General features: G+C 37.5%; 1 protein-coding gene across 1 annotated transcript in view; it reads right to left on the bottom strand.

Annotated features, from left to right (window-relative positions):
- The window catches only part of LOC139718291 (bifunctional epoxide hydrolase 2-like), a 78,108-nt gene extending 56,215 nt beyond the window's left edge, over positions 1-21,893 (bottom strand). The window contains exon 1 of the mRNA XM_071629775.1: positions 21,568-21,893. Coding sequence (XP_071485876.1) covers positions 21,568-21,893 — 326 coding nt within the window. The remainder of the gene's footprint in view (positions 1-21,567) is intronic.
- Between the last annotated feature and the right edge of the window lie 4,662 nt (positions 21,894-26,555).

Here is a 26,555-nt window from a genome sequence, read left to right as displayed (position 1 = left end):
AGCCCGATGCTCTATTGATAAAATGGAAACTCGAGTCAACAGCTAAGATGATCTTTACAAAAAAAATGCAGAATATAAAACTGCAGACATCACTGAAAGCTTTGCCAATATTAGATCAACGCAAAAAAAAAAAAAAGAAATGACGGACACGTTCTTACAAATTTACATTTGCTTTTTATATTAAAAAAAGTGATGCCAAACAGCATTGTATGATTATGCAGTTTAGATCAGATGATGACATCATCACCTAACAATTCAACTTTTTCAAAGTGTTAAGCAAAAAAACAATAACGTAAAAAAGACGCAGATTATACAAAATGTGTTTCCATTTTTGCCGCTACGACACCATCTCTTCGTATCGCCCTAGTTACGCAGTCATGAATACTTGAAAGCATAAAAACCCTCAGTACTTTACTTTTACCTATTTTGTATTGTAAGTCTGGCTTTGCTGTTCGTTTGATTTGAATCTACTTCATTTATTAAAGCAATTTAAAACGTGGAGAAGAATTTTTCTTTGAGCACCTTCCGGCAAAAACAAGAAGATGACTACACGGCCTTTTACATGCCGAAAGCTCGTTTGTGTTTGCTTGCTGGACAAAATGCGTACACAATACGTTTGCCACAATAACAACTCTCCAGAGAAGTGACCCCGTTTACTCGTCTCGATACATACCATCATCATTATCATGAATTCAATACGACCGAGGACACAAGCAAATCACACTGTCAAAAGTAACAAATACGTAATAAATTCAGAACAACAGGGGACTCCCGGGTTACTTATTTACTACTCGGATGACACTTCGTGCCAGGTAGATATCGTCTGCTGAGCAGTCCTTTGGTGCGGGAACCCTTTACCCTAATAAGAGGGGACGGCATCATTTGCCCGTTTTCTGGTAAGGATGTTGGATGGGTTACAGTTCGTTATTCCGAGGTTCGTTATTCCGAAGGTTCGTATGTCCGAAAATGAAACAAGGTTTGTGATTCTGAAGCTTCGTTATTACGTATAGGCCTACCGTCTGTTCGTTTTCAGATAACTAATCTTATTTCGTTTTGGATTAAACGAACCTTCAGAATTACGAACCTTGTTTTATTTTAGGAATTAACTTACCTTCGGAAACGCATCTTCGGAATAGCGCTACAAAATAATGTTCGTATCAACGAGCCATTTTTCATAAATAACGAATCTTGTTTTATTTTCGAAATTAACGTACCTTCGGAAACGAATCTTCGGAATAGTGCTACAACATTTGTAAGGATCAACGAACCCTTTTTCATTTCCGGATTAATGAAAATGTAACTCGCCTATAGGAAATTTGCGTGCTTCTGAATAACGAACCTTCGGAATAACAAACATCATCCGAGGACCTCTTCAGCGGGTTTGCACCTTATTCTTCGACAGGAAGCTATATAGAAAGCTTTCCACTTCCCCACAGTTGGTGATGGGAAATACAATGTACATAGAATCTAATATTGCCGATTACGACAGAGTTCGTTATAAGCTTAAGACCAGTGGGTAGTGTTAGTGTTAATGTGATTATAGTTATGCTATCACCTCCTCAGTATTTTGCATTTCGATATTGATATCTATATTGTATTGTGTTTCGGGATTCGTATTTTAACTATAATGGGTATACATTTGACTTCGTTCTGGGTTCGATGACAAACTGGTTTTTACCCTAAATGAACAAAACAAAACAAAACAAAACAAAACAATGAAGGCGTAGGCTGGCGTTAATACTTTGAAAGGATGAAAACAAAAGTAAAAAACAACTGAATGAACGAATGAGTTCTAACAACGCTGTTCAAACAATCGTTAGTTAAACTAAAACTGATTCATATTTAATGAATGGTCACATCCAGGAAGCTGAATATTATGAGTAATTACATTTAACTTTGGAAGACAGATATGATCTAACAATGTTTGGCTGCATGGTTTCGATTTTTTTAAAAAATTGCTTTGGTTTTTGGTTTTGGTTTCTTTGTTGTTCATTTCCAAACGATGCCACGAACGCTAATGCCCGCAACTGCAACAAACGAGGCCGTAATGTTTACTGGTGCGTGGTATGTAATAACACGAAGATGACCATAATACATCAATTGTGTAGGGGGTAAAGAGGCCTTTGACCATGGAGCAAGCTTGTGGGTTTTGTTCTGTTTTCTATTGACCTGTAGAATACGGGTCGCTATGCCTTATTTGACGGAGTGCTAAAGTCCCCCATTATAGGACCTCAGTCAAAATTCATGTAATGCACAAGACACAAACACACTCAACACAACACACACGCTCTCTATATGTGTATATATAAAACAAGACAAAAGAAAGAACATCTTTATGCATTAATATACTTGTGAATATATATATATATATATATGCAGTTGGAACTAGATACAATTATAGTTTTACTTGAATGAAAACGCCACACAGCGCATTTGTTGCAATATTGCTCCCATCATCTGCATGCTGAGTCAAAACACAAAATCTACCCGCAAACATAACCTTAACCCTTACCCAAATCTCAATCCTGACATCAAACTAAACCTGAAAACTATCACAGCCCTAACCCTTACCCTACAAGTCCTTGGAGAAAAGACGGGAGCAATTGTCGCAGGAGCAAATGTCGTGTCACGGTTAAGAGTACGCCGGTGCCAAAGGGGGAAGAGTGTATTAACAGACATGCATAATATTGACAAACCCTCATTTATCCCACGGTGTCCCTTCGTCACGGGAGCAGCCAGGAGGTATTTCCTTCCCATGCGGTGTTACAGGCCTACACCCAGGTAGGATACGCTCCGACGGTACAGAATTATTGGCGTCTATCAAAACTGGCCAAGCGAAAATTTGTCATATCGGGTAACAGTGTGGCATCTGAAGAGAAATCATCGAATTTCCCGTCGGACACGTACGACACAGTCAGGTACTCTGAACCTTCAATGGCGCCTATCTATATCGGTACAATTCTCAATTTCTATAAGCTGAATCAATAATCTCAAGCGTAAATCTCGAGGCAAAACATTCTCTTCGTTCGTCAAAATTGTCAGGTACATTTTGACACTTAAGCCATCCATGTTCGACTTGTTAAGATCCTGACGTCAGAACTGTCACTTCATCAATGTGTTTATCCAGCAAAAAACAAAAACAAAAACAAACAAAACGAAGCAAGAAGATACAGAGAAACAAATACAACAAAAACTTATGTAGCAAAATTGTAATGAGTTTTAACACAAGCATCGCATCATGCATCATCGGTGAAATGCACAGACATTCTATAAAGTGAAAAAGTACAATAATTATAAGGAAAATGTTTTCTTGTTTTAAGTCTCAAACGATCAATAGATTGGGGGACATCTCAGAAATCCTGGTCAAGCGATTGAAGACCACATGTCAGTTCAATCTACAACTGTTGTCGATGCCATGCGCCTCCTCTCCTCCCCTTCCCCTCCCCCCCCCCCCCCCCCCCCAGACTCTTCGTCACCGGACAAAAGGTTTGACGATGGGATGAGATTTGTATTATGATGATATAGTGTGAATAAGAAGTGAAGAAAAGCGGGAATCGAAACCGGGGAGCATCATACCGCGCGTCTTCCTATCAGTCCCATATATCGCTAAGATGTCTGGTTGTTTCCGATGTTTGTTCCTATCATTCTTGGCAGAATGGAGCCGATCGCTTCAGGACGTTTCGTTCCCTTTTCACATTTATCTTATGCTCTCTCCTCTATGTCTGTGTCATCGGCGACTTCGAATGAGCCCTAGAGCCAAAATATGAGTATAGATATTTTTACACTCCACAAACAGATTGCAACTGGCGCTCCGCGCGCTCTGGCAGATATTGGTATTGATAGTGTTAAACTAGACGCACACGGAAAGCGCGAACACCCGTCGAGGTCATGGGGTCACTAAAACGTCACAGATTGCTATCCGCATCCTTTACTGAAATCCTGGGTAGAGATCATGAACCTGGTTTACTGAATAACAAAGAGAAAAATAAACGTCTGATCCATTTACCAAGACTGTCTGATGCTGACAATTTCATGAAATTTGTTCTTAACTTTTCGAGTAATGTTGGGAAAAGATAAGAAACCAAACAAACAAACAAATAGTCGCCGGCAAACATTCCCTCCCCTGCGCGCAGGTATTTACAGAGTCTTATAATCCCACCACTGTTGAAACTGCCCTTAAATACACTGACCAGCAAAATGAAGATGTATGACACCTTCACTGAGAGCAAATTTTCGTCTCATGTCGACGTTCTCTTGCCGCCTGTTTCCAAAAGAAACCACCTTGGCCTTATATCGACGGGAGATTTTATCTGTCCTGTACAATTTGACGGTCTACTTGCTGCATTTTCAAAAGATTGCACGATAAGATTTTATGAAAATTCACAAGTTGACCGCCACTGCATTCTTTCCCATTCAAATCGAGGGCGCAAAAAACAAAACAGAACAACAACAACGTCTCGGCGAGATCAGTGGGTTAGTAGTTGCGATGCGACTGAAACTAGTGTAATGGACCGTGTTTTTGCAATTTATTACAATTTATGGACGTTTCTTTTTAAACAGCCTAGTAACGAAGCATTACATTCACCTATACACACTGCTTCCTGTTAACCTCCATACGCAGGAGTTATCCCAGTTGTTGTGAAGTTGGACAAGCCTCCGGCAGACTTTGTGGTTGTTATGGGGCAACTTTTGTGAACAAAGCGTGCATAAAATCTGAATACATTACAGAATCGGTCTATTCCGTGGAATGAATACGCACGAACTTATTGGGCGTAGTGCGTAATGCGACTTGTAAAGAGATAATTATCATGGTAATGACACATAACGGGCTCATCCTGGCGTCCTTCCAGCTCACGACAGGTGCTGAAAAAAGAAGAAAATAACAATATTGTCGCTTCATGTATGTCACGACGTAGTCTTGTGTGGGCTTGTCGAAATATATGTTAGCTCGAGGAATCTAGAGTACAAATTTGGAAGCCTGCTTTTCAGCATACACAGTAGGTCAAGTGCACTGAATCCAATTAGCCCAGTTCTGAGGCGAAATTAATAACGTTAGACTACCTGATTTGAATCCTGGCACGCTTAAATCATTGTCCCATTTGATAACTGGCTATATCAATACAATTGCATGCCTATTGCAAAATGAATTTACACGAAATTAGACTTCCAAGGAAGAAATGTTCATAATTCGGTATTTATTTGCATATCAATGGCAACTGAAATGGACCACTTATGGAAATGTAATTGATGTTTGTAAAATGAAACTTTGAATTAATTCTTTCCACTTTGTATATTCCACGTTTATAGATTTACTAGAAAACGTTTCTTTAAGATCGCATATGAATTGGTAATCTGGCAGCCATTTCCTTTGGTGGGCAAAATCAAGGAATGCCCATATTAATGGATGAAATGGACCACTAATAATGTAATGAATGTTTGTATAAATGAAATTCTAAATTCATTTATTCCATTTGCACGTCTGTAGATGTACTAGACAATGTTCCTTTAAAATTGCCAATATTTGGTAATTTGTCAGGCTTTTTCTTTGGCGGTCAAAATCAAGGAATTGCAAACGGATGCCGTGTTTTCTGTTTTTTTAAATTCATTCAGCTCAAATTAAGGTAAGGAGGTGTGGATCACAACCTTTATCTCAAAGTGGAATTCCAGTAAAGTTATGTTAGTATCATAAGAAAGAGTTAATCTTAAGAGTACAACAGTGAAAAAAAATGAACAAAATCGGATGAAAATTATGAAATTGTGAAGCTTCGCCAATTTTTGCAAAACAGTTGAAACGAATATGCAAATGAATAAGCTGATGGCGTCATCACCTCACAATTTTCCATTGATCGTGTAAAAAAAAAAGAGCAAATTCAGTGTTTCTGCTATTAAAGTGTAAAACATATCGTTATTCCTGGTTAAAATAACTTCAGATGATCCAGTAAGATATACCAGGATTTGAGACTGGGCGTATTTGCGTTTGACTGAAAAACTGGACATTTCAAAGTTTTGTGTACATACAAACTAGATAGCAAGCTATGAATGGATGACAACATCACTTTACCATTTGCATTTTCATATTGACTGCTCATGAAATGTTTCCTGAAAATTAGCAAAACATCAAAATGTCATAACTTCCTTATTTTTTCTTCAATTTTGATCACATTTTCATTGTTGTTCAAAGAAAATTGTACTCCTTCTTTTCAGGCGAACTTTAAACTGTACTAGAATCCCCCTTTGAATAAATGCATACAGTGAGGTTACACCCCCCCCCCCCCCCCATCCGTCTAGACTGCTGCGCAAGTCACTGTGCAGGACAGATAGCCTCCCTTCCATCCCACCCACCCCCTCCCCCTCTTACACCTATAGTTTACAAGAGACAGCATGACAGAGCCTACACGTGTTGATAGGATTGTTCAGGTCTTGGAGGAGCGCCATGGCTGATCAATGACAACGACAGAGATAGCGACCAAGATGCGGACGACTGTTAAACAATAGCATCCGCCCCTCTGGTCATCTGGAAACATGACAATAACAACAACTATGTGTGTATGTATATACATATATATATATATATATATATATATATATATATATATATATATACATATATATATATATATATATATATATAGAGAGAGAGAGAGAGAGAGAGACAGAGAGACGGCATTGCACACACACATCTCTCTTTCTCTTTTTTCTGTCTATCAATGAATAAATAAATAGATGTTATAAATATATATATATATATATTGTATATATATATATATATATATATATATATATATACTTTTTTTTTCAATTCAATTGAATTCAAGTGATTTTATTTCCACATAAAGTAATACAATATACAAAACGCCTACATGAATACATATATTTTAAGGAACTCCGAATCACCTAAGTTTTAAAAAAAAATCAAGGATACAATTATAATGATATCAACTTTTTTTTTGATAAATAAACAAAGTAAGCAATACAATTTTATTTTGTAACTCTATATGGAAAGGAGGTAATTCAGAGGAATATATATATATTTAGAGAGAGAGAGAGAGAGATTCAGAGGAATAGAGAGAGAGAGAGAGAAATATACTTGGGATGGCAGATGGATATTATATATACTGTAATTAGGTTGATAAATTGATTGATTGATTGATTGAACAAAATGGTAGAAAGATACGATGTGTCATTGATGCTTTGACAAGCACAGAGAGAGAGAGAGAAAATTATATAGACGGAGAGAGAGAAAGAGAGACCCACAACGCATACACACACACACACACACACACACACACACAGAACTCGACAATACCGTTGTTGTTTGAAGAAAAAAAGAACAAATGTATACCTCTGTATACCACTTTCATGAAAATAGTCATGACATATGCATTTTTTTAAAGGACTAAGGTTTTAGTCCATTCATTAAGTCTAACACGCAAATTTGAGAATAAGAGTTGCAGGAAATGTACATGCAACAAAAATTACAAACAAAAATGTGCGATATATTAAGTGACAGAAGCGTTCAGTCCATTTTAAAGGATTTGCTGCGACACATTAAACATAACGCACAGTTTGAAATGAAATGAATGTCGAAATTGAATGAAATCATTTCATCCTTGTATTAACCACTCCCCATCTCCCTCCCCCCCCCCCCCCCGCATCCTCCTGCCAGGTACACAAAGATGGTATATTACATATATCTATATCGAGAAGATAATCATTTAGCAGTCACATTACTCACCACGTGCGCGCAGCAGACACAGAGGCAACCACACATGCCACACGTTGAGTATATATACACAATTATTTATCTACCTAACGACCTACCTATTCCGTTATAATGCTAATTGATTGTCATATCATCCAATTCATACTGACATATTTGCCGATTTCTTCGTCCGCACAGTATTGTGGATGCGGTAATGATTAATTTTATTCATTGAAAACACGCGGAAATAAGTTGTGGTGGGTTCTCTTTTTCGTGGAAAACAGTGACAAATTATTTTGGTTGGTAATCAATTTCCACCGGCGCCAAAATATAGTCAGACAAATGTCATTGGGTAACGTTTGTATGGAAGTGATTCTATTTGTATTGTCTACTCTAAACAAACAAAAAACTGAATTACGAATGTGATCATTGAGGAGGAGTAACTACAATCATTTTGCGACAGGGCGAATATTCAGAACTGACGGAAATACTTGATTACAACTTAATAACCACAGGACGTCAAATGAGATATAACTAGCAAAGTCCTCATCTTTTCTTCGTCTCCATCTCTCTCCCCTTCTCTTTTTACACGTACATACACACACACACACACACACACACACACACACACACACATATATATATATATATATATATATATATATATATATATACATACATATATATACATATATATATATACCCGCTTTCTATTTCTGCCCTTCCCCTCTCTTTGTGCTTAAGGCAGATATTATATTTATATATTTTAAGGTCACTGTGGACATCCAGGTGGTCAGGTCTGTTATCAAACGCATCACTGAATATTCATGACGATGACGAAGTAATACAGACTGATCGATGAAGAAGGCAAAGTAGTGATCACTACGACGCAAGTTCTGTTTGACGCACTGTGTGCTGAGTATTTCAATATTGTTACGCAGGCATTCAAACGTTTAGGTTCCAGTTGTTTACATTTTCTCCAATTGAAATATGAAGCGAAGTACCTTTCTTTTAATCGTACATTTCATAGAGTCAACTTTCTATAACAGCTATAGGAGCATTTTGCAAATATATTGTGAGCAAATTAGAATAAAGTTTGAAAGCAAAAGAGTATCAATCAGAGGAGTTGAAAGTTGAGGTGTTAATTTTATTCAGTTTGTCTCCCTCTAAAATTGAAATTTGTAAGATCGCAACTGCTGATTTGCAATCTAACAAACATGTCGGAAAAAAAGGAACGGCGGGATTCGAACCTGTCATCTACTGCTTTCTGGGCAGCGACACTACCACCAGGCTATCCCTGATTGCCGGCAGTTCATAATACCACCTGTATCGTGTTACTCAAGCGCAGTTTCCTGTATCTATTATGATGTCAGCATAATGAGCTATAATTACGATTATGACTTACGTGCAATTTTATGTTATCACACGTATTCACATCGCACAGGGTATATTGCATTAGCGTGTTAATGTGTGCAGCATGCAAGCAGTGCATGCGAACAGATAAGCCTCAGAAATCTTCTAAAGAATACCTTGCCTTTGTGACATAATAATGAAAATTACAATGTTTATTGCTGTAATCATCTAATGGTACGATGAGACGTGAAAAAAAGAATGGAAGAACAAAAATCCATTTTGTGTGGCCTCTTTTTTAAAAACTCTGTTTGAATTTTAATTGAATAATTTACATTAAAGTCGCCTACTAAGCGTCGAAGAACAAGTGCACACTATAATACAGCTATCGAAGGATTATTGATCACTTATTTTGACCTTATAAATGGGATTCTTTCGAAACTTAATGATAGCCAATTATGCTTATGGTCAGTGCAATAATTGCAGGGTGGACCCCACTGGATTTGAAGACTAAGGCCGCGAAACGATGAAATTACAGCTTAAGATTAATCTCGTCTTTCCTTGGAGTACTGTTATGACTCATTCGCAGCTTGATGTCAACTTTAAAACGAGCGGGCCATCATATTTACAAGGGGGTGTGACCCCTTCCGCTATTAACGGAGCAACACTTCTCCGTTGATTCGTTTGTTTATGTGTTTGTTTGTTTGTTGGTTTGTGTGTTTGTTCGTTCGTCTGTTCATTATAGGAAAGGGGTCATGCTATTGCTATGTGTTTCTCGGTCAACATTCATACGAAGTGACAGCGGGGACTGGCTTCTAATCATTATGAAAGAATTGACTGTCTTCACACTGCGTGCTACAGTGGATAAGAGTCTGGACATTGAACAGAAGGTCATGGGTTCGAAGCTTGAACTGTCATAATAGATACAACAAGATTATGTGAATTCAGATATAATAATCAGAAAGTCGTATAGAATTTTCACGAAAGTTTTACGCAGCAGTGTTATCCGCCGTAACCACATAAGCACATTTGAAAAGACAATGATATCTTCTTCTTGGGTTAGTTTAAACAATCTTCATAAATACCATGCGTTTAATGGATTGATTTAACGGTTAGATGATCATTTTCCCTCAAATGTTTTTTTGAAGAAAATTGACCCAGAGATTACAAGTTCACAACTATAATAGGGAACGGCACGAATAGAGTGCACCATCATGCACTAACACAACCGCTTTTATTTTAATAAATACCGCATCATAAGCGGTGAAGCATGATCAATGGCGGAGGGGGTGAGGTATGAAGATTGAAAAATATGATAAACAAAATATGGCTGCGAAGTTTGGGCTCTACACACTTTCTATACTCCCCCAATCTCTGATTTCTATCATTCCGTGCAATATACAAGTTTCAGCCCAATCACTGTATACAATGTATCATTGTTCTCATTTTCCACCTATTCATCATAAGCAATATCATCTGTGAGATGAAGTTCTCATTTGTCAAACAGAAAGATCGCAGAAACACAACACAATCCGTTTGCTCATTCTAAATACCTGATGCTTTCATTGTTTGTTTGTTTGTTTGTTTTTCCTTCTGCGTAAAGAGTGTGGGTGCGTGCGTGTTAGGACGGACGGACCAGTGCAACAATGGTAAACAAACAGGTGTAGACCTCCGCTAAGTTGGGTGTTATATGATACGTTTGTCATTGCTTGAAATAGAGAAAAACAATTGTAAGAATTACTTTCGACACGCAATGTTCGTGCAGACCTCAGTCCTGCAAGATGTAATTTGCTTCGAGACACAAATGCACGGCTCCCAATTCTGCCAGAGCGTTTCCACGATGGCTTTACTTCCCTCGGGGTCATCCACATTTTCAACACTATTAGCTGTATTAGGCTACACCACTGTAGCTCCATGGTTATACCAAGGGGGTATTAGGCTCATCTAGTACCTCCTTCATTATTCCATGGAGCTACATTTCGTTTGTAGCTCCATTCTAGTACCTCCTTGATTATACCAATTCAGTAAATTGATCAACGTTAGCGCAATACATTATACCAAGATCATACCGTTGTGTTCGGTAACAACATGAGCCATTTCTGCCATAAATCGACGTTGAACGGACATATCTTTCTTCAAAGTTTATCTCTTTGATCCAATCATGCATTCATTCTCTATTCATTCTTTCATTCACTCATTCACTTACTCTTATTCATCCATTCTCTATTCGTTCATTCGTTCGTTCATTCACTCGTTTGTTCATTGATAAGTTGTCATGTGAAAGGGCGCACACATTGCAATGTTGGGGACACACAGAATTGGTTTACAGTTTGTAAATAACTTGATATAGAGAACAGTAACAAATGCATTTGTGTTTCCTTTAATGATACTTCAGAAATATATTGTGATGCGTGTAATAAAGCGGTATATACAGTTTTTAAGATACATTGATGTGAAAACATTGAAAGGATAGGAGAAAAGACAATTTTATGTCGGTCTTATAGCGTGCTAAAAATGTGTGTTTCCAAATACTATCAAAGGGTAGGAGGGGGAGGGAAGGAGCAAACAAAGAAGTGGAACATGAACAAAAGTACAAGGCATGACTGTGTACACCTGACATTAATCGACCTCATGATTCAGCACATAAAGATTCATTCACGGAAGACCATGCATGCATAGATCATGCTTGCAGGAGGAACATTGTGTCCCTCCTCCCTCCCCCCCCCCCCCACCTCGGCACGAAGAATGCACGCCTTCGAACACAAGAATGGTTTGAACGAATGGCTTGCTGGGGGAGACATTCAGACAAATAAAAAACCAAGCATTGAAGGCAAATCTACCGCAAAAAAAAATACTTGTGGATTCAATGGAAGCAGAAATATTAGTAGTACACATTGATGAAGTTTGGGTAAAATAGGACAATCCTCCCTTTCCAAAATTATGGTTCTTATTATTATTATTTTTTTTTTAGTTTGGTTCATGCGTCCCGTCATTGCTGGATAAGAAGTCTACAATAATTTGTGATGTTGCAGTAGAACAAATACTTACAGAGAATTCAACGAAATTTCCTTTTTTTTTAAAGGATATACACATTCCGTCAACTCATTACCAATATATGTTACGGGTAATTTCCCATCCATTTTGCGAGAGGCATAAGTCAAGCCCTCTTTCATTAGAAAACTAGAAAAATGAAAATGCCTGACACCATTTATAGACGATATTTCAAAGATATTACGTGACTAGAAATGTGTACGTGGCAGAGGAGCATAAAGTGTATTGAGAGGAGCTGAAAACTAAACTCCTGAGATCAAGACGTCTACCCCCTCCTTTCGGTCTATCGTCTACCGTCTGGAGCCGGCGATGAAGCCATGCATACTTCCGTTGTGAGATTTGCGAGACTCTGCTGACTCCTACCGTACACTTTCGCGTCCCCTACATCATCATGCGTGCTATCCTATACCCTCTCTTTTATTATTAACTGTTGTGCATGGTTGTTTAGTGTTTATTTTAGCTCCAGAATTAAAAAAAAAACAGCAACAGGAACAACAATGTGAAGATACCATGCACCCTTTACCTGTCACATAATATTCGAGGACACCGTCCTTCGGTTCTGATTCCCGCCCAAAATACGTATTTCTCGCGTTGCTAGTAGCAACAGGACGCTAGAGTCCACGCCCATATTCTCAGCTGCTACAGCTTATGCCTGAGAACAGTGAAATGAGTTTCTATACTCTGTGCGGTGCCTATAGGGTACCTGGATTTCGGTCCAAGTCATCTTAGGATCTTGTGATTAGATCGGATGTTGCCGATTTGACAGGTGTCTGTCTGTCCCCTAGAAACTAGAGAATGGGTGGACAAACATTAAAAAGTGCTGATTCTAAAATTAGGGATCCGTTGCTAAATTCAGTACTACCCCTCCCCACAACAGACTTTGCTGGTGTGTGTTACTTTTTGTTTTTAGATTATCACCCAATTAATTCTAATTCATGAGTATGAAGTAAGAAGCAAATATCGAGTTCACCTGTCCTTACTAATGTACTTCAAGTGCGTGGAATACGGTTTGCATGTAAACTACGTCACCATGTCCAGCAAACTTAGAGTTCAGTTTTGCTGTTGAATGCAACGGTAGACTGCTGAATTTGCTGACCAGAAAACCTATACATTCTTCAGTCCATACCCACCGCCGCGGTGACAGGCTCCCGGTCTTTAAAAAAAAATGCATTTCATCTTTATCACAGTTTATACGAAAAGGCAAATGAGTGTGCTGATGATGTCACTCATTCTTTTCAGACTAATCACTTTTAACTGGTCGAGATTCCCCCTTTAAGCGACATAAGCCTCACCCGCGACACTACAGATCCCCTTTACCTTTTACCCTCGCTATGACAGATGTGACGGAAGAGCTCGAACTGCACGGCAGGCAGATTGAACATTATTCAAATCTTCTTTTCTTGCCATCAATTAAATCGACGATCATAAGAATCTGAGTGTAAAACCTGCCCCTGAACGCCTACGTTAATCTCTTAATAGGAATGAAATCACATCAAACCCGGTGAATGTCGAGCATTTCCTATTTCCTAGAATTTTATTTCATGTTTCCCGTCATACGCGAACATGACGAACGCGATAAATTAGTTTGCTGAACTTTCATCTTTAGAAATAAATCTAACAATCTACTTCCGCTGGAAAGGAAAAAAAAAAGTTCGTTCACTTGTTAATTGCTCAGGAGATTAGCAATAATGTTAGTCTCAACATGATTAACTTCTTACCACATGTGCTTATTTGGTCAGCGTATATGAAACACTACCTAACCCTGTGAGAATTGCCACTGCAAAAGGAAGATAATCTGCGTGTTTTTGTTTGTGTTTTACATATTTCAATAAGGAAGTCAAGCTACCATTTGACGGAAATGAAACCCAAATAGCATGTTTATGGAGTGAATGCAGCAATATCAGTAGAAATGAGTGAATGTTTGAGGAAAAATCGGACGATCCGTTCAATAGTTATCAATTTTTAGAGGTTTAGCGCAGCTATCTCTGGATGACAAGACTTTCATACTACAGTTTGTTATGTCACATTATGAAGAACGATATAAAGAAACTATAAGAACATTCAACAAAATTGATTTTTTTTAAAATGAAAAGTACACATTACTCCGAATTGTTCCTGACATAATATATTAAAGGCATCGTTGTTCCATCTGCTTTCTGATAGAGATAAGTTAAGTTTTATTTTATTATGATAGGTAAGTGAAAATAGTATGTGGAATTTTCTTTGTACTTTCTTTATATTGTTTTTCATATGTGATGTCACATACTGTAAGTAGAATTCATAACTTTTGAACGGATTGTCCGATCTTCCGCAAACTCTCACTAGTGTGGGCTTGGTATTCTACTAATATTGCTGCATTCACTTGATCCATATATATATATATATATATATATATATATATATATATATATATATATTTGGGTTTCATTCCCCTGATATAAAGTCCCCTTCGAATGACGAGTCAATAGGGGTGAAAGTACCTGCCTCTATAGGGGTATAACCGCTGGAGTGACTTGAACCAGTGACCCTATCGACAGGTGTTATCAACTGAACCACAATAGCTTATTAATATCGTATGCGGTAATAGTCGCAAGTGACTTTGATTCAGAATTAACACAACTCCTTTTTATGGTATTGTTTTCTAATACGCTAAAACCCAAATGGACATAAGCAAGGTGATAAGGGAAGTTATCCGTGATGGCGACATGACATTTGCTCCTGCGACAATTGGAAAGAAAAAGTGAAAATAAAGTTTGAATTGAATTGAATTGAATAGTTTCTCCAAGGACAGAAGGACTTAGGGTTAGGTTTAGGGTCGAGATAGGGTTTTACTTTTAGGTTTACTTTGATGTGAGGATTATGATTATACTAGGGTTATGGTTATGTGACAGCTAGAAAAAAAAAACATACTCATTCAGAACACCATACGTGATGTCATGAGAAAGTATCATGCAATCAGACAACATTTATATGAAATAAGCTGATTCTTTAACTTGGTCTTTGTTAGCTTGTTGGCAGCTTTTATGAGGAGTGACAGCTTTTATTAGGAGTGGCAACTCGTTCCCGAATTTGAGGCCAGTAAATCTGAAATTAAATTGGTATTAAAGCGTCCTGTGACGTGGTAATGTGCTGGTGAGAAGATAAAGAGAAACGGGTATGTACTGTATTGACAATGAGAGTGAGTCAATGAAAACAGATTAGAGAATTGAGGCCGTTGACCCACTGATAAAATTAGAATACCTAGTTGATATTGCTTGAGGTTAACATTAAGAAGTTTCAGTTTTTGATAAAGTGGTCAAACATGTGCTTGTGGCTGCCCTCTTGAAACTATTCGAATTTATATACTTGAAAGTGCGATCGAATATCATCATAATTATAACTATATATTGCGAAAGCTCAGTAACATTAAGAAATTTCAATTCTTGATGAAGTGGTTTAACATGTAATTTTGGATACGCTCTTGAAACTACTCGAATACGTACTTGAAAGTACGATCAAATATCATCATAATTATATAACTATATATTGCATAAGATCCGTATGTAATATCAAGATATTTCAGTTCTTGATAAAGTGGTTTAACATGTGATTTTGGATGCGCTCTTGAAACTATTCGAATAAGTATACGTGAAAGTACGATCAAATATCATCATAATCATAACTATATATTGCATAAGCTCAGTAATATTAAGAAGTTTAAATTCTTGGTAAAGTGGTTTAACAAGTGGTCGTGGCTGCGTTCTTGAAACTATTCGAATTCGTACTTGAAAGTATAATCAAATCTCATCATTATTACTATATGAAGCATCTAAGATGTGTTTATATCATCTTGCATCATATTCATTTGAAAGATTTCATTATGCTACTTAAGATCACATAATGCTATTGGCTCATATCATTTCCTTATGCTATCATATAGCATGACATAAGTATAATGTATATACATTGATATATATGTGATATTTTCATATCATGTGTTATTTCATACGTTTTCCATATCTGTATGTCATTTCAGCTTGTGGTAATGCACTTGTTGGTAAGGAGTGTGATAATTTCTGAATGGGGCTCCTTGTAGAATATTAACTCTTAGTATAAATCCTCGGGAAGTCCTTAATTCTACCAAGTCACTATATCCGCAATTCCGTAGAGAGAAATTGTTACTATGTGGAACTAATGGTACCCCGTATAGTGCCATGGGTAATCAGTGTCAGTGTGTAAATAAAGATGTCTACATGTGACTGTGCAGTTTGGCCCCCAAGTTTGCAATAATAATATAGCAGCTAATCGCTCAATCGCCGCCTAACGGGACTCGCGCCAGAGCAAATTACACGACGGAGAGTGCGTTGGGGAATTTTCCATTTAGGAGCAAAAACAAGTGCACTATGATAGTACAGTGCATGCTTTTTGAAAGCACGCATTGAGTTGGTCTTTACACGGATGTTTACACATACAATGTAGTTCTTTCTTCGTAATCGAGTGTGTAGAGTCCATAAGCATGAGCATAACAATACTCATGGGGGTGGGGGGGGGGGTAGGAAGAAGAGAGAGGAGGTTATAATTTTAGTATATACTGTAAATTGTGTAGAGAGCTAGGGCTTACTAAAGACACTGTTTAATGTTTGAAGGCTCAATAAAAAAAAATATATATATATAAAACGAGTCACACCTCGCAGACTGATCTGTGTGATGAAGTTCAACTGAATTTAAAAGCACTAAAACATCCAAGCGTTATGCTGGCTCTATCAATACATCTATGAACATACCTCATCTCTCTTGTATAAATCGTTTACTGTAAAAAAAAACCTAATTATTACAGTCTATGGGGAAAATTATGTATGGAAATTCATACCACTCGCGTGTGGTTTACTTCTTCGTAAGCATTTAGTGATTATTTTCAACACCGATGTTTTAAAAGCTTTTATACTTTGTACACAGTGGAACAATTCAGGAAATGAAACTTGTAGCATGTATAGGACCATGCAGCTAAGATGTACTTTTATATTGTAAGCACTGTCAGACATGTGGCCTTATTAACTTATAAATACAGCAGATATGGAACATTGAAATTGCGGAGCATTTTTCACCGCGCAGTCATGATACAGCATGGATTCAAACGTGACTTGGTTTGTACCACAACCAATGCACAAACAAAATGTGTAACCTCAGGCTTGGTTTGCTAAATTTACAACGATGAAAAAGCAATCAAAACAAACGGTACACACAGTCAAATCTACCAATGTAAACTGCTTTACCGCCTCTATCAAAACCTGTATCCATTCTCAAAGTAAGAGTAAAATGTCAGCATACCAAAGAGCTGTCTCCCACACAGGAAGTAAAATCATTCTCCAAAATTCAAATCAGGACCGGAAAAGCTTATAATTATTTCCATAATAAACATGACTTCTTTATTTTTCCTCTTTCTCTGAGTTTTTGTTAATTTGTTACTCGACTTCCGCGATCTTATGGAGCCCGCATTTAATTCTCGCGGGTTTCGGATAATTTCCCATTCACGATAGTCGGCACAGTCCTGCGATTGACTCGGAATCACTTAAAGGGCAAGTTAACCTTCATTATAAATGTGCATTGTGAGAATGCAGCAATATGAATAGAAAATATCAGTGAAAGTTTGAGGAAAGCCGGACAATCCATTCAAAAGTTAGACTTGTGAAAAGATATAACGAAAATGTAAAGAAAATTCAACATATTTTCACTTTTCTCGTACAAAGAAAGACTTGACTTGCCTCTTTCAGAAGGCAGGGGGAATAATACCCTTAACATAATGTCAGTGACAAGTCGAGGGAATGTTTAATTGGTACAAAGTCTATATTTTTCTTAAATCGTTCTACGCATACGACATTATAAATTGTAGTAGTCTTCTCATACGGCAGTGACTGCGCAAAAACTTAAAAAGTTATAACTTTTGAACGTATTGTTCGATTTTCCTCAAACTTGTCCTGTAAAAGGTCGAACATCAAGCACGCCAAACTTTTTTTCCAACGGAACGATGGAATCAGATGGGGGAAAAGCATTTAATCTAGCTCAAAGAGGAAGGAAACTTGTAACTAAATCAATTCGAATATACATGAATCGGATATTTCTCCCGGACGAAGCAGATAGTTCTTTCTTCACAATCAACTGTGCAGAGTCTAAAAGCAAAGCATAATATGCTCAGGAGAGAGAGAGAGAGGGGGGGGGGGGGGGGTGGGAGAGAGAGAGAGGGGGGGGAGGGAGGGAGAGAGAGAGGGGGGGATAGGAAGGAGAGAGATTTTAGTATATAACTGTAAATGGTGTAGAGAGCTAGGGTTTACTAAAGACACTATTTAATATTGTGAAGGCTCAATAAAAAAAAAAAACGCGTAAGACTTGCAGACTGAGCTGTGTGATGAAGTTCAACTGAATTTCAAAAAGCACCAAAACATTCAAGCGTTATGTTGGCTCTATCGAGACATCTGTGAACATACCTTATCTCTCTTATACAAATCGTTTACTAAACTGATCATTACAATCCATGGGGAAAATTATGAATGGCAATTCCTACCACTTGGGTGTGGTTTACTTCTTTGGAAGCATCTAGTGATTATTTCAACAGCTTTACTTTGTACACAATGGAACAATTTAGAAAAGGAAACTTGTAGCATGTATAGGACCAAGCAGCTAAGATATACTTCTAGATTGTAAGTACTGTTAGACATGTGGCCTTATTAACTTATACAGCACATATGGAACGTTGAAATTGCGGAGCATTTTTCACCGCGCAGTCGTGATACTGAGTGGATTCAAACGTGACTTGGTTTGTACCACAACCAAAAGAACAAACAAAATGTGTAACCTCAGGCTTGGTTTGCTAAATTTACAACGATGAAAAAGCAATCAAAACAAACGGTACACGCAGTCAAATCGACCAATGTAAACTGTTTTACCGCCTCTATCAAACCCCGTCTCTATTCTCAAAGTAAGGGCAAAATGTCAGCAAAAAGTTATGCCAAAGAGCTGTCTCCCACGCAGGACGTAAAATCATTCTCCAAAATTCAAATCGGGCACGGAAAAACTTATATTTCCTTCATAAACATGATCTCTTTATTTCTCCTCTTTCTCCGAGTTGTTGTTAATTTGTATCTGAACTTTAATGATTTTATGGAGACTGCAGTAAATTCTCGCGGGTTTCGGATAATTTCCCATTCACGATAGTCGGTACAGTCCTGCGATTGACTCGGAATCACTTAAAGGACAAGTTAACCTTCATTATACATGTGAAGAGTAAGAATGCAACAATATTAATGGAAAATATCAGTGAAAGTTTGAGGAAAGTCGGACAATCCATTCAAAATTTACACGCGTAAAACGATATAATGAAAATGTAAAGAAAATTCAACATATTTGTACTTTTCACTCGTAATCTACAAGCACTGAACCTGACTCTTTTTAGAAGGCAGGGGGAATGAAATTAACATAATGTCAGTGACAAGTCGAAGGAATGTGCATCTTTTACACACACACACACACAAAATGAAATTTTGTGAAATTCTCTTTACATTTTCCTTACATCGTTCTATGCATGAGACATCATAAACAATTATTAAAATAAAAACAAATTGGTCGATGGAATGTGCACCTTTTACACACACAAACAAAATGAAATTTTGTGAAATTCTCTTTACATTTTCCCTATATCGTTCTACGAATGTGACATCATAAATTTCACTAGTCTTCTCATACAGCAGTGACTGCGCTGAGCAGAAACTTTAAAATTCATATAATTTTGAACGGATTGTTCGGGTTTCCTCCAACTTTCACAGATGTGTTCTGCTGATATTGCTGCATTCACTTAATCCAATATAATAAAGGTGAAGTTGTCTTTTAATGATCGAACATAAAAACGCAAATCTTTCTCCAACGGAACGATGGAATCAGATGGGGGAAAAGCATTTAATCTAGCTCAGAGAGGAAAGAATCTTCTAACTAAATCAATTTGAATATGAATCGGATATTTCTCCCCTACGAACATAAGTGGCATATCCACCAACGCCGAACCATAAATATGAACTCTAATCATATACGTACCTATGAATATCGAACCCCCGGGAATTCCCCCCTAATGTGATAATGTTTCTCCATATTTGGCCCACTTCTCTGGAGAGACATTCATAACTGGGTCACGATGTCTAGAACAGCTTAGAAACCTCTCTTTCATGTAAAAAACTGTAACATTACATTCGTGGTGTTTTAAATTGAAGTCTATGCATACCTATACAAAAGAAAAAAAAATCATTTAAAAACGGGCAAAACAGAAAAATCTGGCACCACTGACAGTTCACCGTTGGATAAGATTTGGATATTTTCGACTGACAAAGGTTTACTGACGGCACCATCTTGCCAGAAAAAAAATAGACAGGAGTTGAGACCAAGAAACTTTATTCTTTTGTTAATTTAGTAAATGTCTTTGGAGCCGTGCAAGAATCTGAATCAAACGCCACTTGTTTTCTTCTTTTTTTTTGGTTTTGTTGTTGCTGTTGTTGGTCAGATTCTGTTTAACTCGTGCAGTGTAAACACATATACTCCACCTCCGACAATTTTCTGTGAAATACATAAATTTGAATTCACTCTAAAACAAAAAGATTTAAAGAAAAAAAAATATCTTTGATAAATGCAAATAATACTGACCATTTCTTGGCATGGCTTCTATTAAACGGTAGGTACAAACAGCGAAGAGATTGCAAAGAGATACTGCTCAAAATCATTCCAGTCATTCAGACGAACCCGATCTAGTTATGTTGAACATGACAATGGAGAATCCTTTTCTCCCCTCCACAACAACAACAACAACAACAAAAACAACAACATGAAATCAGGCCAATCTGAATAAGTAGGAAATAAAGTGATATCATAATCATAGCATTTATGTATGGAATAAGTTTTATATCATAGGTATAGTGTTTTCCACAGTCCTTGTCAACTTCGGCGTAGTTTCTAAATGGGCTTTACTCCGACGGTTCGTAATTATTACCTTGGTATACTGGAAACAAACTTTCAAACACTTTTTCCCATTTTATCCTCTCTCTCTCTACTCTACTGATTGACACACAAATCTGCGCAAATTGAGTTTGGAGAAAGGCGCCGTGTCCAAAATAATGTCACACACACACACACACACACACACACACTCAGACACACAGTAATAAACACGTTTTACTCTTTTACTGCGTCATTTATATGAAAATAATGCCGTGTTTTTATCCAACTTACTCCACAGTACGAATTCTATATGCCGGGCGGCGTCAAGGCAATAGCCACTTAATATCCCCTAAGCTTTTTTTTTTTTTTTTTTTTTTTTTTTTTTTAGCAGCTCACGTTTGTTTTTCTCTTTTGAGAACAATAAGTGGTAGACTTTGACTGTTTGACCCCATGAGACTTTATTAAACAAGCTCCACAACAAGATGTTATTATTTTGAATCATTGTAGCATACCTGGGTAAGCCGATCTGATCAAAATACTTCTGCAGGGCCCGCTGTGGCGGTGTTACGACCACGCCTCCGAGGTCGAAGATGACGACTTTCTTGCCAGCTTGAGAGGAGGTCATAGATGACGGCGACGTCGCCGACGAAGATAATGAAGATGAGGAAGAAGACGCCGACGACGCTCTCATCTGCCTCTTTCGCCGTAGATGTGCGCGTAAAAATGCAACCATCTTTCTCACTTTGCTGCGTACAGAGCGACAGCTGAGACAGACCGTGGCGGGTTCGCTGCTAAATTCGCCCGCTTGATCAACCATGCAAGACGATCTGGTGCTCATTGTGTCGAGTTTGTAAATCAACATCCTATTTGCGCCGAAAAACAAAAATTAAACGATCGGCAATCGATGACTGTAGGCCTACTAATGATCAACCAACCCGTAGCACGTCAAAAACTGAACGAAACTGCACATCTCCTTGCATTGAAACTGAAAATGTCGACGACCGCTACCGACAACGACCTGCATGACGCTCTCTACAACGAGTCCCACTGGTAAACTCGAGTCCGATATGATGGGGCGATAAAGAGAGACCTGCTTTCGATGCGTGCTTCGTAGTCCGCTGTCACAGGTAAGACTGCCGCACTACGTGACTCCGCTCGCCGTGACTTGGAGAGCACGCGTGCAGCAGCCAACACGCAAGGAAAGGAAAGCTTAGTCTCCAGTCAAGCGCCACCACCACGCATCGTCAACTTTTCAGTAATATTTTGTTCACTATGTATTGATATGCAGACTGAAATTAGTGCAAACTGAAATTAGCTGCAGGTGCCGCGAAAGGGGGGTGGGGAGGAGGGGGAGGGGGAGGTGATTTAAAAAAAAAATTGTCAAAATCTTTTTTCGCCAACCCCAGATATGCCTTTTTTGGCTGTTCAGAAGCGACCTTTTCGACTTAACGCGTGGCTCCCACATGCATATCTCAACAGATCTTTATCATTTTCACACAGACGTTATACAATAAGTAGGCCTATAGAAATAACCTTGCCAAATTATTTGGCTTAAAAAGTTTCCGTTCAAAAAAAAAAAACACAGACACACACGCCATTTTGATTAGGGGGAGAAGACTCGTGTAAATGGTTATGAAGAAAGATAGAGAGATGAAAATTGTGCATGCATCTGTACGCAAGGACATGAAGGAGGAATATCTTCGCCTTTATCTCGAAACATTGGTTGCATGCAAGAGAAAAACTGAAATGACACTAAGAAAATATGTAAATCACCAATGATGTGTCTATGCCATGTCATCAAAATGTTCAGTAGCACCAGACTTGTGAAAACAAGGAAAACCTCCGAGCCATATAAGCCGATTCCACTAGATTAGCATGACAAGTTTCTCGGAAAGTCTAAATTTATGAAGATTCATCGGCGTATTTCAGAATGACTTAGAAAGGCTTCACAAGCTGCAGAGTATATCACTCGACAAATCTGAGTGGCATTTTGTATCGCCTTGAGAAGCTTAAACTTTTGATTTCTTTATTCTTTTTTTTTAATTTTGCAAACGATTCTCTCAATTCAATTCATTCAATTCAATTAATTTATTTTCATACTTCTCATTTATGAACATTACAACAGAAATAATAATACAAGCTCTTTTACCGTGTAAACAATGTGCAGAAAACAAACAATATACATGGTGATAACACAGTAATTACATGTAATGATAACTGGTCAAAATCGAAATGGGGTTGATTAGAGAGAAGTATGACGGGACCTACATGAAAGCTAACTTGTTTGGCTGTAAGCCCCGGGTAAACAGTGTAAAAAAGAAACGGAGAACGGATAGAAGATAAGACCAGGTGATTTAATGGTGCCAAATAAGAAAAGCGGGGAATGCCTATGTGATTAAAAAAAAAAAAAGAATAAGAAGAAAAAAAAAACTATACTAAAATGTGAACCATTACTGTGACCGAGCTATCATTGGTTTCCGGAGTAGAACACGATTTGCATATAATGCCTACTTTGTTATATACACTATAAGCTGTTGTTGCATTAACTATTGCAAGGATATGATCAGTAAGACACAAAAAGTAACATGGACAGCTATTAAGCCATTTGGTGCCTGCCGTCAAGCTCTGGATAGAAAGTGAGAGAAAGTAGAGGGAAGGAGGAAGAGAGGGAAACGAAGTAGAATGTAGAATTGCCAATGGTGAGCCTGATGGCAAGACTCAAAATGGAATCTGCAGCGTGTTGACAAGAATGTTTGATCGGACAATAACATACCTTAATATTACATAAGACATTACAATTATTCAGTGTCTGTAAGATATGCACTCAATAAAGACTTTTTTAATTTGCGTTTAAAGGAATATAAAGACGAGCAGCTTGTTATTTCGGGGCAGAGGTCATTCCAGTATCTCGGGCCCGTATACATTATCGGGGTTTTTTAACGAAAATTGTTCGAGTACGTGGAAGGTGAAATGGGTCAGTTTGGCGGGTAGGATAATTATGAATCAAATAGTTTTTCCTGAACATGCGAATAAAAACATCCGGTAACTCCTTGGCAGAAACTTTATACATAAATATGCCGACGTTGTAACTGAACAGGATGTTTTCAGTATTTTTTTTTTAAATAAATCATTCGTGTGGGACAAATATCCGACATGGTTGATATTTCTGATGGCGCGTTTTTGAATACGGAACAGTATATCAAGAAGATTTCTAGTTGCATTCCCCCACACAAGAATACCATAATTAAGGTACGGAGTAATCAAAGTAGAATAAAGATTAAGCAGAATTTGACTTGGAAAAACACTCTTAAGTTTATTAAGAACACCCGTGTTTTTAGAAAGAATATTACTTAGATAACTAACGTGGGATTTCCAAGATAAATCACTATCAATAAAAAGCTCTAAAAATTTTATACTACTAACTTGATTTAATTCAATTTCATTAAACTTAATATGAAAAGGAAGTGTTTTAAGACTGTTGCTAAAAAGCATACAATGAGTTTTATCAATATTAAGTGACAATTTATTGGCGTATATCCAAGATTGCACAGATTTAAGTTCTTTATTCATTGTGTTAACAAGAGTATAAGGATCTCTGTGTGTAAAAAACAGATTGGAGTCGTCAGCAAAACATATAAAGGAAAGAATTGGCGAGGAACTAGGAAGATCGTTAATGTACAAAATGAACAATAGTGGGCCTAATAAGGACCCCTGTGGAACACCACATGAAATCAACTTTAACTGAGAATCACGGCCATTTATACTCACAAATTGTTTTCTGTTTGATAAATAGTCTCGAAACCAGTCCAAAGCCTTCCCACGTATACCATAATGTCGTAGCTTGTAAATAAAAATATCGTGGTCAATTGTGTCGAATGCCTTCGAAAAATTAAGAAAAACTCCAATAGTGTGGGAGACATTCTCTATAGCATGAGCAACTTTATGAATAAAAGTAAGTAAGGCATGGGTCGCACTGTGGTTTTTCCTAAAACCAAACTGGGAGTTACAAAAAAAAAACTTCACATTTTTCGAGAAATTTGTGTGTGCGCGTATATACCAACCTTTAAAGAAGTTTTGAAAATGAAGTTAAGAAAGAAATGGGGCGATAATTTGTCACGGATTCTTTTTGTCCTTCTTTAAAAATTGGTACTACTTTAGCTATTTTCATTTTTTGTGGAACTATGCCAGTAGATACCAATAAATTCAAAATGTGTGTTAATGGTGTAACTACTTCATTAATGATGTTTTTAAAGAGAAAATGTGTGATTCCGTCACATCCAGAGCTTTTCTTTGTGTTCAAATTTTGCACGATATCTTTGATTTCTTCTTCAATGACTGGTTCGAAAAAAGAAGAGACTGCTGATTCTGGTCTTTTAGAAAGTAATAAAAATCAATGTTTGAAAGCGGAATACTGCTGGCAAGATTAGGTCCTATGCTTACAAAGTATTCATTGAATACTTCTGCCATATCAGTTTGATCTTCAATGTACTTATCATTATTAATGATATGCCTAGGGGGTTCATAGTTGTTTTTAGTGTTCAGCACTTCATTTATCACCTTCCATGTGCTCTTGATGTCATTTTTATGCTTGATAAATTGCTTTGAAAAATACATTCGTTTGGCTAAACGTATGGATGATGTAAGAACGTTGCGGTAATGCACATACCGAGACCGAGTTTCTGACGTTTCTCGAAAACCAGAATTGGGCGAATAAAAAAAAGGCATTACTTATGTTACAATTGGGCATAACAGCGAAAATCGGAAAATGATCGGATACATCAGACACTATTACACCACACGTGATACTGGAAAGGGAACTATTAACAAAAATGTTGTCAATTAGAGTTGCTGTGACATCAGAAATTCGAGTGGGCTTCTTTATAAGAGGTGAAAAAGATTCGGATAACATCACGTTGAGAAAATCTTGGCATGTGGAGTTGGTATAACAATCTAACAGGTTAGAATTAAAGTCACCCATGATAAACCAACTGTTGTTCTCAAAATATGTATCAGCTAGAAGTACAGATAATGATTCAACAAATTCAGTGGGGTTTGTATTTGGAGGTCTGTATATTTCACCTACAACAATACTTTTTCTATTTGGAACCCTAATTTCAATGAAAATACTCTCAATAACTTCAGACATTAAACTGAATTCGTCTAAAAGTTCATAATTCAAATTCTGAGTGACGTAAAGCCCAACTCCGCCGCCTTTTTTACCTGCCCTGTTGTTAGTCAAAAGTGTGAAGCCATCAATGGTAAATAGTGAAGAAGGTGATGTTTCCTTTAACCAGGTTTTCCTGATTCCGATAACTTGACTATCAAATTTAACTTGATTCACGACCATGCTGTAGATCAGCCATGATCTGTCATCCTCCATCTTTGATTCAACCGGAGTCTTAACAAACGTGCCGGTGTTCCGAAATAAACGTCGGGAGTGTCGAGAATGATGCCCTCGAAGAAACGGCCGAGTGGTTTCAGGACGATGAAATTGTTCCGT

This window comes from Diadema antillarum, unplaced genomic scaffold (assembly GCF_040938485.1).
Source record: "Diadema antillarum isolate AM-2024a unplaced genomic scaffold, OU_Dant_1.0 scf00000092, whole genome shotgun sequence".
NCBI lineage: Eukaryota > Metazoa > Echinodermata > Echinoidea > Diadematoida > Diadematidae > Diadema > Diadema antillarum.
The sequence above is the reverse complement of the archived record's forward strand: the minus strand, read 5'-3'. Positions and strand labels throughout refer to the sequence as shown.